General features: G+C 34.7%; 2 protein-coding genes across 3 annotated transcripts; one reads left to right on the forward strand and one right to left on the reverse strand.

The window, feature by feature from the left end:
• The first annotated feature begins 469 nt into the window (after nucleotides 1–469).
• Nucleotides 470–10,992, forward strand: fez2b (fasciculation and elongation protein zeta 2b). Of its 2 annotated transcripts, XM_084091851.1 has the most exons (9): nucleotides 470–1,769; nucleotides 2,867–2,975; nucleotides 3,055–3,171; nucleotides 3,453–3,594; nucleotides 5,372–5,634; nucleotides 7,053–7,128; nucleotides 8,186–8,251; nucleotides 8,356–8,383; nucleotides 9,297–10,992. In XM_084091851.1, exons 1-8 carry the CDS (start codon nucleotides 1,543–1,545, stop codon nucleotides 8,364–8,366), a joined length of 1,011 nt encoding a protein of 336 aa, XP_083947977.1. In that variant the 5' UTR covers nucleotides 470–1,542; the 3' UTR covers nucleotides 8,367–8,383; nucleotides 9,297–10,992. The 2 variants fall into 2 exon arrangements, with proteins under 2 accessions (XP_083947977.1, XP_083947976.1); XM_084091850.1 differs by lacking the exon at nucleotides 8,356–8,383.
• A 1,654-nt stretch (nucleotides 10,993–12,646) lies between these two features.
• Nucleotides 12,647–13,205, reverse strand: LOC311068753 (usherin-like). The gene is made up of 2 exons (XM_084091381.1): nucleotides 13,042–13,205; nucleotides 12,647–12,960 (listed from the first exon to the last, which is right to left on the reverse strand). Exons 1-2 carry the CDS (start codon nucleotides 13,189–13,191, stop codon nucleotides 12,874–12,876), a joined length of 237 nt encoding a protein of 78 aa, XP_083947507.1. The 5' UTR covers nucleotides 13,192–13,205; the 3' UTR covers nucleotides 12,647–12,873.
• Nucleotides 13,206–13,637: the final 432 nt, after the last annotated feature.

Raw genomic sequence — 13,637 nt, forward strand, 5'->3', positions numbered from 1 at the left:
CATTAGCAAATACACATCTAATAAAATCTCAACAATAATCGGTTGCTGCTTGGACCAGGCTGATGCTTGTGCACTGTGACACGTCTTTGCTGTTAATTTAGCTGATCTGAGAGCAGTTTGTTACTTTCTTTGGCTATTCCTCATTGTTTTAAAGAACTAAAAACAAGCCTGCTCATTACAGCAGTAGACATACTATTAATGCATTTGATGATGATGATGATGATGATGGGGGTAGTACTGTTACTCTACTAACCATATGCAAGAGGGTCTCTTTTTTCCAGCTAACTGCAGGTGTGTTGCTCTCATGTTTGACTGTGAATCAGATGTGCGAGAGGTTTTCGTCACGATAACTGCTCCTGTCCGAAGGGCATCCCATTTGCATTAAATGTGTTATTTCAAAAGTGATTGTACTGTTTTGTATTGTTGTGTAGGAAATGTTATGTATGCATATTTTCAATAAAGCATTCAGGGTTTTGAAACATAATGAGGCATTTCACATTGAACTGCATGGGGACACAAGACTAAACAAAAAAACTAACATTTTTGAACAGTAGTTACCAATTCTTAAACCTTTACAGAATATTTGGTTACCTTTGTTACAAGAATAATCCACTACTAAAAGTACTGTGGTGGCACCATGGTATAGTAATAGTATAGAATGAATGAATGGTAATACAATGGTATTTATTTTACCTGATACTATAATGTAGACTACTTCAAAGAATACTGTTTTTACATTATCACCATTAAGACACGAACAAAAAAAAATTAACTAGTTATTTTATTTATTTATTTTAGCTTTAATAAGGTTTCTACGTAGGTGTATTGGCCCCCCGACTGAGCCTGGTTTCTCTCAAGGTTTTTTCTCCATTCTGCCTCCTGATGGAGTTTTGGTTCACATTAAATTTAATATTCAATAATAATATTGATCTATGAGAACTGAACTGAGCTGGACGATGACATCACGGTTTTCTCCAGAGCGGCTATATATATAAATGAACTAAATTAATAATTTTTTACAACAAAAATGAAACATCACTGAACTTACTTAAGCTGGACTGTGACGCTGTTTTCTTCTGGAAACAAACTTTGTTACATAATTTTCCTGTTATATCTGTAAAGCTGCTTTGAAACAATCTGTGTTGTAAAAAGCGCAATATAAATAAATGTGACTTGACTATTTTAAATTATTCTAACTAAAAAGGAGATTTACACGCAAAAATAAATAAATAAATAACATCAAAAAAGCGGCTTTGATTCGCTTTGATTACGCGTGTTTGCGTGGCAGCGTTTGATTCGCTTTGATTACGCGTGTTTGCGTGGCAGCGTTTTTTTTATATTTAATTAGTTTCTACGTTGGTGTATTTTCAATTTATTATTAAAAAATGATAGTATTCTACTTATAATTAAATAAAAAGGAGATTTACACACAAATAAATAAATCAAATATCAAAAAAGCGGCTTTGATTACGCGTGTTTGCGTGGCAGCGTCGCCCCACCCCCTCGCGCGCGTTCTCTGTGTCTCGGCCGTTCCCCACAGTTATGGCGGCCCCGGTCGCTCCGCTCGATGAAGACTGGGAGGATTTTAACGAATTCAAAGCGGCCGATTCGAGCACCAGCTGGACCGCGGAACCGGAGAATTCCCCGCAGATCCAAAGCTTCGCATCCTTCGACGAGACGCTGAGCGCGAGCTTCCCTCACTCCAGCAGCGCGTGCACGAGCGTCTCTGTGCGCGCCGTGAGCGAGCACGAGCTGCTGCGCGACGACGAGTGAGTGACAACAACACACTCAAAATAAGATTATTACTTTAAATATCATGTAATATATATAATTATATTGTAAAGAAGTTTATATAAATATACACGTTGCCGTTTTAATTACTTAACTCCCTGTTGTCGAAAATTAGTTTGTGGTCATATTTAGTAGTCACATTTGTGGCTGTGATTCTTTATAAAATAATGTAACGTTAACGTTTTTATTTTTTGGACATTTACCATGGTAGTTCAATGATATTCTTGGAAATACATTTAAGTACCATTTTGTTCCAGTATTTTGTACCATTTTGTTCCAGTATTTTGTAAAGGTCGTATCAGTGTCACACAAATAAAATTGAAATCTTTAATTATTTTCATAAACCATTAACAATATAAAAGTTACTTAAGTTCTAAGATGAACACTTAATGGACTGAAGCAACTTATGTTTACTTGATTATCCATACATCATCTTTATTTAACTTTATGTTAAAATGTGAGCATCAAATATGAAACATCAGGCTTTTTAGGAACAGTTTTTTTGTTCATCTCTCAATTGAGATTGAGAGATGTCTCAATTGAGACATCCCCCCCCCCATATTATATGTGATAATAAAACTGAGTATTTAAATATCATCGTACTAAGACATATTATTAAGAGATACAGGGAGGCAACGTATATTTATATGCATTTTATGTAAGTAATCTGTTATACTGCTATAAAGATCCCTGATTTACATTACAAGCTGTCAGAATCTCATCTTACTTTTTTGGCATAAAAATATCAACATCTGCACCAAATTGCATATTTATGCTCAGTTTGGGCCACTGAAAAAAAAATAGGCCTAGATGTTTCCTCGTCCTCAAGTATGAGCTCTATATTCTCACTATATTATATATAAGCCATACAAATCTGGTGTATCAAATATGATACAAAACTTTTTTATATTTTGTCTAAATGTTCAATAAACTAATTTCATTATATATTTCTGACTATTATTTCATGTTAGGCTTTACAGGGTTAAATTTTAGAAAGCAATAACCTGCATATATGAACCTTATTAGAGGTTGTAGATACTGTTTGTCTTATTTATTTTCTTATATTATTTCACAGGATATGGAATGCTCTGACGGAGAACTACGGCAACGTGATGCCAGTGGACTGGAAAACCTCTCACACTCGTTCACTACACCTGCCCACACTGAACCTCCGACCTCAGGAGGTGAGATCTGTCCATCCATTCATCTTTCCCTTCAGTCCGTGCAGACAGAGCTCACACTGTGTGTGTGTGTGTGTTTTAGACGGTGGAGGTCCGTAATCTTGACGTGTCTGATGACGAAGAGATCAGGGATCAGATGGACATGCACACGATCATCATCTCCTGTGTGAACGAGGAGCCGCTGTTTACTGCAGAACAGGTATTCACACTCAAAACACACTCCCTTTGAGAGTATATTAATGAGGGCCAGTCATAGTCAGATTAATCGTTAAAAGATCATGATACGATTCAAACACCCATGCAATCTTATTCCTAAATGACGACGATTTTGCGATGTTTCTCATTGCAAGCGTCAGCAGTGTGAACGCCGCATATTTTGCGCATATAAAGCGCTATATAAATAAATGTGACTTGTCTTGACTCTTGACAGATGTGGTCAATCCTGTACATTAATCTCCATAACCTGTGTGTGTTAATCAGGTGATAGAGGAGATTGAAGAGATCATGCAGGAGTCTCCAGATGACGAGGAACATGAGAGTCCATCTCAGTTTGACCTCTCCATGATGTCGCATGAGTTACACACACTCACACACTCGACATCCAGCAGCAGCTGCGAGGAACGTAAGTACTGCATGTCTTTATTCACAACTCTTTTTTTTGTCAGCCGAAGCCGAAATTCAATAATTTAACATCGCATTCGCACGTTCATGTTTCTCTGTTATCGGTTAATGGTCACATGGCATATCAGGGAAACAAATAAAATATTTAATATTTTTATTTTTTATTATTTGTTTTAATGTGAACTTTTTATGATTTAATTAATAATTAGATTTTCATCAACTTACAAGTTCTAGTTTTGGAAACCCTGCATTAGATAATTAAGGTGTGCAATTATTGTATGTATTAATGATGCACCGAAATTTGGGCCCCTGAAAGTTTTTGTCCGAAACAGCAATTTTGATGTTATTTAAAGACTAAATAACATCAGAAGGTATGCTGAAAGATACAGTACAACTTACTGAAACGAATCCTGTATCTTGTAATCACTCAATCGGTGTTTCAACCGTGGAAAGATGTCAATAAAACAGCTTGAGAATAATGTCACATTTACCTCAGATAAGCCATTCATTGACTAGCTTTGATAGTTAGCTAGTAAAATGATCTCTAGAGAGGAGAGTTTTGATAAATAAATGCACTATATTACAAATTCATTATATTTTTACTTAAAGGGATGGTTCGGAGTAAAACCAACCTAGGGTCCTTTGCACCATGACCTCGAGCCAAACACCCCCCAGAAGCCTTTTTCCCTTGGTCGAACATTATTAAAGTTAGAGCTTATTTAGAGATATCAGGCGAATGGCGTAGTGCAGGCGCTAATGGATCCAAGTTTGTATCTCGTAAATTACCCCACTAATAATGCCCATGAGCCGTCAGGCAAGTGTTATTTAAATAAACTTCTGATGTACTTACAAACTTTCCAATGCCTCGTTTTATGAGTACAGAAACTATTTGTGCTACTGTATAAGTTTGGTACAATTCTGGGCATTATTAGTGGGGTAATTTACGAGATACACACTTGGATCCATTAGCGCCTGCACTAAACCATTCGCCTGATATCTCTAAATAAGCTCTAACTTTAATAATGTTCGACCAAGGGAAAAAGGCTTCTGGGGGGTGTTTGGCTCGAGGTCATGGTGCAAAGGACCCTAGGTTGGTTTTACTCCGAACCATCCCTTTAACCTGATCCTAGAGATGTCTTCATTATTGAATGTACGTTTGAATAAATCTGTCATGAAAGTTATTACAATTTATTATCATTTAAATGTTTGTTTCACCAACAAATTGGATTAAAAACATAATTATATTATTAAAACATTGATATAAAAACTGCCTTATGTGCAATTTAAATGTTTGTACAACTATTTATTTTCGTCCCAGAGTATGTGTATAAACACTAAAATATAATGTAATGATATAGAAAACTAGAAAACCCTCACTGTTCTTATTGCTTTTTTTTCTTTATTCCTGACAGTTAAGTAATTAAACGAATATACTAATATTATATTCGACACACGAATATTCATATTATACACACGAATATTCACATAATTGTTGAACTTTAAACAATTAAAAGCATAGTACTTTTTGTGGCAGTATGTAGAAATGAGAAATTTCCCTGGTGTAATCTAGTTGATTTTGCTGAAATGTCAGATGGAAACTGTTCAAGTACCTTTTGAGCTCTGTAATGTTGGAAGATGTTCACACATATCTTTTATATCTCAGACAGAACTGGAGTGTTGAAATGAAGGGTGTTATGAAATAATGGTGCTGCAGAAGTGGAGATAAGCTTGAGTCTGTTTTTTGAATGACTGAAAGAGTTGTTTGTTCTGTATTTCAGGGTTGCGTGGTCTGTGTGTGTCTGAGCTGCTGGAGCGTCTCGAGGAGGTGGAGCGTCAGATCCGGGGTTTCTCAGAGGAGCTCATCGATCAGCTGGCAGTCCGGGAGGAGCAGGACTATGAGAAGGAGGTGAAGAACACGTTCATCTCGGCTCTCATCGACGTGCAGAACCGACAGAAAGAGCATCGAGAGCTGCTGAAGAAGAAGAGGAAGATAAAGCCCACAGGAGTGCAGAGATCCGACCGCTCGTATGTGCCAGGAACCGTAAGGATGAGAATTACTAATAGCAAACCCACACAAAATCCACAGAAATCCACAAAATCCAAAGCTCTGCAGAGCCTCACGTCTGTCAATGTTTTTACTAGTTTCATAATGCTTTCATATATCAATACTACTTCAGCTTCCTTTAACACATTTTACCTTTTTAGGCCCAATTCCACCTTCAGACCTCAAACCTATTATAAACACTTACATCCTAAAGAAATGGGATCTGAATGGGATCATCAGTGTATAACAATAGTCCAGTCATTTTAAGCCAAAATGGGGGTCAACATTGAACAAATTGCAACAGAAGCAAACTCAACTGATTTTGTATCCTCAATATGTCCTGAGTAAGGGAAAAAAAGTCCAGAAGAAACCCATTAGGGAAAAGTTTAGAAAAAGACCCAAATATAGTCTATTCATACGCCTATTCATTCTTTTTCTTACGTGAATAGGGTCAAAATTTTAACCTTTAGATATCACCATGAAAATTACTGAGTTGATTACTTACATCAAGACAAACAGAAAATGTATTACAATTTTTTGGAAATTGTTTGTTAACATGGACAAACGGTGCATAATCTAATTACAGATGTGCTAATTTGCATAAATACCACAACAGATCTAAACATTGGGTATAGCCAGGAGAAAATGTCTTGTTGAATCATTGTCCCAAACCCCATCCCTGCAATAATAATTAATAAAGGCTGGTTTCTAAAGTACTTCTTCCTGCCTCTATGTATTAATGCTCATGGGTAGCCTAAATGGGTTCCATTCAGACCTTAACATTAAGTATTTTACTGTTATATGTCAACAAGATCCAATGTTTAGATCTGTTGTGGTATTTATGCAAATTAGCACATCTGTAATTAATTATGCACGGTTTGTCCATGTTAACAAACAATTAAAAAAAACTTGTAATACATTTTCTGTTTGTCTTGATGTAAGTAATCAACTCAGTAATTTTCATGGTGATATCTAAAGGTTAAATTTTTACCCTATTCAAGTAAGAAAAAGAATGAATAGGATATATTTGGGTCTTTTTCTAAACTGTAACTTTTCCTTCTAACTGAACTCTGTTAGAATTTTTTCTTTTTTTGTTGACTCTTATGAAAAGATTTTTAAAGAAGTAAGACCAGATTAAAAAAACAATTTTAATCGTTCTTTTTTTAATCACTTTCTCACCATGAATATAGCCAGGGTAGCTGGCATGGCGTTAAACTATTAACAAATCCACAGATTTCCCCCCAAAATGTGTGTAGAGAACGTCTCCTATATGTGTAACAATACTGTATGTTTCTCCAAGAATAATTTTTTTCCATGTTCTTTCATTTTTTGAAAAATCAGTTAAATTATCCATCTATTAAAATGGACTTTGTTGTTTTAGATTTTTTACTTTTTTTGTTTGTTCTTTGTCTCAGTATTTGACGACGGTGATCCCGTATGACAGGAGCAACGGAGCACCGTCTGTAGAAGACCTGCAGATCCTGACCAAGAGTGAGTCAACGTGAATGCGTGTGCAATTTAAAAATATTACTTATTACTCTAATATAATCTAATTACATGATGTGTCAGTTAATTAATCGCAGATTAGTCGCTCATCAAATTTGGTTGAGAAATTACCCCCAAAAGATAAAGTCGTTATTGTGTTTAATTAGAAAAGCATCAAATAGACATTACAAAAAGTAGCTTTAGAAATAAATATTATATTTGTTTCAACATAGAATTTATTACACATAAACTTTTAGGCTTCAACGGCCATGAGGGTGAGTAAATGACAGAATTTTCATTTTTGGGTGAACTATACCTTTAATGTGTTTTTTATTAATATGTAACAGTAAATATGATTTTTTTTTTCTAAATAAGAAACTAAAACTGCCAGTAAGAGGTGTAAATGTCTAAATGAGTAAGTCATTGTAAATGGCTCTCTTTATAAATGGGCCGTTGAATCAGTGGTTCACCCGATTGATTCGCTCAAAACAGATTCATTCAGAAATGGAGCACAAGCAAAAGCAGACAATATTGTGTCTAAAATAAAACAATATTAACTTCTTATTGATTGAACAACTCTTGTATAAAATCAGTATCACATTTGCACTCATGCTATTCGGGATAAAAACAGCACTCGTTTGATATTGTACTCGTTGCTCGTGTGATATTGCTCAAGAAATGTGAGACAACTCATACTGGGGCATTTTTGCCCTGATATCTTGAATTTTAGGCTATTTTTCTATTGGCTCCATCACTCAGTGTGTTGTTACCCTGCTTCATGTTCGTCACCAATCAACTTTATGAAATGTAATATGAACTACATTGGTCTTGGGCAGGTGTGTGCGTTAAATGCATTAATATTAATGCGTTTATTTTCCCTTAAATCGTTAACATGTTAAATCGACATCCCTAATATATATATATGTGTGTGTGTGTAATGTGTAATATTTGATTTTAATATTGAATGCATTGTTATAAAAGTATTAAATGTTCTGATAATAATTCCAGATTTAAAGAGAGTCCACGTGTGTGTTTTTGAACATGTATCCGTGTTTCTCTGCAGTTCTTCATGCCATGCGCGAGGACAGTGACACGGTTCCCGCTCTTCTGACCGACTACATCCTCAAAGGTATCAGAGACGCCTGAAACACTCATCCATCTCCATCACTGTCACTCTGAACCTCATTGATCTTGTGTGTTTTATGTTTTACTCTCGCTTCATTTGACCTTTAGCACTGGTGTGAGAGATCAGGAGACAGAGGTGTGTTGATTTCATATAACACTAACGGAGTAAAATTAAACAACAAAAAAAACATTAAAATTGTATTTATAATTAGTTATTCCATATAAGGACATCCACAAAGGGAGAATTTGTCTGATTTACCTCACTTCTGTGGATACGTTTTTCTCCAAACTATCCAAGTAAATACAAATGTGTAGAATATGTTTTTGTTGTCTGTGTGTGTTGTGTTTGTCTCTGTGCTGTGTGTGTGTTCGTAAACATTATTTTCTCTTACGGAAGACAATATAATATACAGAAAAACACAATTATATATACACTACTGTTTAAAAGTTTAAAATCTGACAGATTTTTTTGTTTTTGAAAGAAGTCTCTATTGCTCATCAAGGCTGCATTTATTTGATCAAAAATACAGTAAAATTATTAATATTGTGACATATTATTACAATTTAAAATAACAATTTTCTATTCAAATATATTTTAAACTGTAATTTATTCCTGTGATCAAAGCTGAATTTTCAGCATCATTACTCCAGTCTTCAGTGTCACATGATCCTTCAGAAATCATTCTAATATGATGATTTGCTGCTCAAGAAACGTTTCTGATTATTATTAATGTTAAACAGTTGTGCTGCTTCGTATTTTAGTGGAAACTGTGATATATATATTTTTTTAGGATTCTTTAATGAATTGAAAGTTTAATTGAAATTAGAAATCTTTTATAACATTATAAATGCCTTTATATTGTTATAGAATATAAAGAATATTTTATAATTATTTATAATTCTTTTGATCAATTTCATGCATCCTCGAGGAATAAAAGTATTCAATTATTATTATTATTATTTTAAAATCTGACTGACCCCAAACTGTTGAATGCTAGTGTAATATATTAAGCTTTCGCTGATCTGTCCAATCGTGTCTGTTGTTTCAGTGTTGTGTCCCACATAGAGTTTCCAGAGCGGAAAACCAGCGCATCTCATCGGTACAGTGGACATCTGGTCATCTGCATCTCTCCAGATGATGTTCTTCTCTAACAATGCACAGAATTTACACCGCCAGTGGCATTTATTTCTCAGTCTGAATGTGTTTTATTTGGTGTAGATGTTATTGTGTGTGAGCTTGAGGGCAGTATTTAGTTTATTTCTTAATGCAGTTCATATGTTTCGACAAGTTTCCTCTGTTGTAGTTGATATCTTTTCATCACAGTGCAGCTGTCGTAACCCATGCATGTTTGCATCATATTCAGATGAGTTTGTTGTAGTGCAGATCTAGATCTCTTTAGATGAAATGAGTTTTCAGGACGTTTTGAGCTGCTTCTTATGATTTGAAAGCACACTTTACAGCAAAGACAGGTTGAAAATATTTGTGTAGGTCATTTATGTAGCTGTAAAATCATATCAGAGTGAACCGATTGATAACAGAATAATAATATTTCATTTCATTGCCACATACTAAATGGTCTTTGTTGTGTTTGGCCAGCTTTAGGGTTTGTGCTTCTAACATCTCTATGACAGTATTAATATTCAGATGACGAGGAGCGAACGGCTCGTGTATTTGCTGCCAGTTGAAGTGAAATCTGTGATGATGTGAGATATCAACAGTGGAGGAAGGATAAGGTACGAAGAGCTAAAACACTCATAAAGAGATGAACACGTCTGTCTGTCTTCACCGAGGTCCTGTAACAAGATTGAATGATTGTCTCTGGCTTATTAGTCTTTGTTGAAACCGGACGGAGGTGATATTTTTGAATGTGTGACTGTAAAAGCTGAATGTTGTTTTTTGACGGAGAGATTGAGTTCATATGTGTTCCCACAGACGCACAACCTTAAAGGATTATTTCACTCAAAAATAAAAATCTGTCGTCATGTCGTTCCAAACCTTTATTTCTTCTGTGGAAAGGTGAAGAATATCCCAGCATTATAGAAGAGGTCCATACGGATCGTGTGCCATATTCCAAATCTTCTGAAGTCATTTGATAGTGTTTATCTTTGTTTTCCATGAAAGAAAGGGATACGGGTATGGAACGACATTTTTTTTTTTGAGTGAACTAGTCCTTTAAACTCAGCAGTTTCTGCATGTGAGGACGAAAACATCTCACGTCTCGGTCTAAATCAGTCTGTTCTGAGGGGGAACTATCAACACTTACAGGATGTGTTCATTTGTTTCATCAGTCAGTTGTTGTGTCGTTTTTATGTTAATGCAAGTAAAGCACTCGACTGTCTCGTGTCCCAGATGAACATGCATCCTCGCATTAAAAGGGTCCATGTCGTTTTTATGCTTGTAAAGCATTCAGAACGAAAAAGTCGTTTCACGCACTTTCAATTGATCTAAAAGGGAACGGTTTTGCAGAACACGACATTTGCATAAAATATTGAACTACAGCTCTTGTTTGTGTCGTCAGGTTGTCGTGGCCTGATTCTGAGGAACATTAGCACAGTAAATCAGGGTACACGTACTATAATAACTAGAGATTATATATTTATACAAGCAATAATGAAACGCTGCCTTTTTGAATGCATGAAATTTTGTACCTTATTTTTAATGCAACATTAATGAATTAGTATTTTATAATGCATTGTATGTAGCAGGGCAGTTTTCAAATAAAAGCATCTGTTCTGTTCATCAAACCCCGGTGTGCATTTGTCTTTCAGTGCCTCTCAACGGGCCAGATTCATAAAGATGTTTTAAAGAAAATAACTGTAAAATGTAATTCTTGAAAATATTTTATAACTTGCGTCCAGTTGTATACTTTCCTTATCATGGGGTTGCTTGTCTAATACAAAAAAATACACAATTAACCCATTAATTTGTCCATTTTTAGGGAGCATGAACCCCAATATTTGAATGTCAAGTGTGTCAAACAACATTGTCCCAGAATTGCTTGATTATAAAAAGTGGGATCATGGAGTAGTAAAATGTATGTTAGCTTGTGTTATGGTTAATATTTGAAATGACCCACTATATTAAAAAAATCCCCATACTTCCTGAAATGTTATGTTTAAATATGCAAATTATGCAAAAGAAAATGAATCAAGCCTTAGAAACCAAACAAAAAATTGTTACATTTAAAAAAAAAAAAAAAAATATATATATATATACAGTGCAATGCATAAGTGAATACACCCATGCTAAAGTTGACTAAAAAGAGGAATAAAAAATCATATTTTGGAAATTGAACTTAATGCCTTAATTTAAAAAATTAGGAAAAATCCAACCTTTAAGGACACCAATTTTCTTTGTGAATGAATAATGTATCGTAAATAAATAAATGTTCTTCCTTAAAATACATGGTGCATAAGTGAGTACACCCCTATGTTAAATTCCCATAGAGGCAGGCAGATTTTTATTTTTAAGTTTTTTTTTTTTTGTTTTTTTTAGGATACTATGCATCCTGATAAAGTTCCCTTGGCCTTTGGAATTAAAATAGCCCCACATCATCACATAGCCTTCACCATACCTAGAGATTGGCATGGGGTACTTTCCATAAGATCATCTCTCAATGCAAATCAAACTAGCTTTTAGGCTAACTGAAATAAAATCATGCCAATCTCTAGGTATGGTGAAGGCTATGTGATGATGTGGGGCTATTTTAATTCCAAAGGCCAAGGGAACTTTATCAGGATGCATAGTATCCTAAATTTTTTTTTTTTTAAATACTTAAAAATAAAAATCTGCCTGCCTCTATGGGAATTTAACATAGGGGTGTACTCACTTATGCACCATGTATTTTAAGGAAGAACATTTATTTATTTACGATACATTATTCATTCACAAAGAAAATTGGTGTCCTTAAAGGTTGGATTTTTCCTAATTTTTTAAATTAAGGCATTAAGTTCAATTTCCAAAATATGATTTTTTATTCCTCTTTTTAGTCAACTTTAGCATGGGTGTATTCACTTATGCATTGCACTGTATATATATATATATATAAAAATGAGAAAAGATCAGTTAAATTGAATCATATATTATTATAAAATCAACTGCTTGAGTGCAAATATTAGCAAATATTAACTTCAGTTTAAATGTAAGGGATGGTGACGTCTAACAGATGGATAATCACTTTATACAAAGTTTTAATGAAAAGTTGTCTTTAATATATTAATATCAAGTGACTTCTTGTACTTTAAAGCTTAAATATTACATCTGCCATAACAACAACAAAAAGAAAATTCAGAAAAAGAAAAAGAAATGTTCAGTTAAAACAAATATTGCATTCAAGCCAACTTTGAAAAATACTTGTTTGCCATCTTACAGAAACATTAGTTTCAAGTCAGTGGTTCAATAATGATGTGAACCTGTTTTTTGTTTTGTTTTTTTGGCCTGCTGTGATTTCCTCCTGTCTGTGTTGGTGACACGATTAGTGTCGCAGGTCCATAGAGACGAGAGTCCCAGAGCGGCTCTGACTTCACCAAAACATAGTTCAGTTTATTTTCCTCTGATATCAGATGTTTGGAGAAAGTGCCGATCCCGCTCTCATATGTGATGAGGGTCAGAGGTCATGATGAAGGTCAAAGGTTAGTGTCCGTGAACATGGTGTGTTCTTTCCTGACTGTGCTGAAGCCTTTGATGCTGTCCACAAACTCCTCACCTTCAAACTGACAATCAAAATCATATATCAGCCAAAGCTAAAGCATTTCCAGCAGCAGCAAGTGCATCATAAATCCTGATGTTCTCACCAGGCCGCTGTCGAGGCGTCTGAAGTGCGGCTCCCACGCTTCCTCGTCTTTCTTGTCCATGAACTGACTGACGCTGCGCTGTAGAGCGTTCTGTGCGTACCGACCTGAGACGGTCACCACACCCTCCGCAGAACCGTCTTCATCAACCATTTTACCCTCAATCATCTCCTGAACAACAGAAGAACATCTGAGAAGAGGCTTCATCACCTCCTGAAAGGACTTTTTATTGAATGAAATCTTATGAACGAACTTTAGGAGGCACCAAGCATAAAATAAAGTATGTTAATACATTATAATATAATATATATATATATATATTATAATTTTTTTATTAAAATATGATGATTTAAGCTTACGATTTTTTTGTTCATTCACAAAAACAAAATTACAAAAACTGAAACTTATTTTATTTCACTTAGTTATTTACTAAGGCAACATTTCTAATTTTCATTTAGCTTAAGTTAAAACTAACTAAACCTTAATAACAACTATATAGACATTTATAAAAACTATATTTTTTAGGCTTTAAAAAAACTTAAAACTACTAAAATAACACTAATTTAAATGTCAAGTTTGTTCAATAATGTTCAAGTTTC

This window comes from Abramis brama (genome assembly GCF_963993115.1).
Source record: "Abramis brama genome assembly, chromosome: 18".
Lineage (NCBI taxonomy): Eukaryota > Metazoa > Chordata > Actinopteri > Cypriniformes > Leuciscidae > Abramis > Abramis brama.

Excerpts from the sequence above, each read along its gene's own strand:
- fez2b (XM_084091850.1), top strand. The coding sequence starts at position 1,543 with ATGGCGGCCCCGGTCGCTCCGCTCGATGAAGACTGGGAGGATTTTAAC. Across the intron at positions 1,770-2,866 it reads GAGCTGCTGCGCGACGACGA|GATATGGAATGCTCTGACGG; the intron begins GTGAGTGACAAC and ends ATTATTTCACAG. Across the intron at positions 2,976-3,054 it reads TGAACCTCCGACCTCAGGAG|ACGGTGGAGGTCCGTAATCT; the intron begins GTGAGATCTGTC and ends TGTGTGTTTTAG.
- LOC311068753 (XM_084091381.1), bottom strand. The coding sequence starts at position 13,191 with ATGGTTGATGAAGACGGTTCTGCGGAGGGTGTGGTGACCGTCTCAGGT. Across the intron at positions 12,961-13,041 it reads GACGCCTCGACAGCGGCCTG|TTTGAAGGTGAGGAGTTTGT; the intron begins GTGAGAACATCA and ends TTTGATTGTCAG.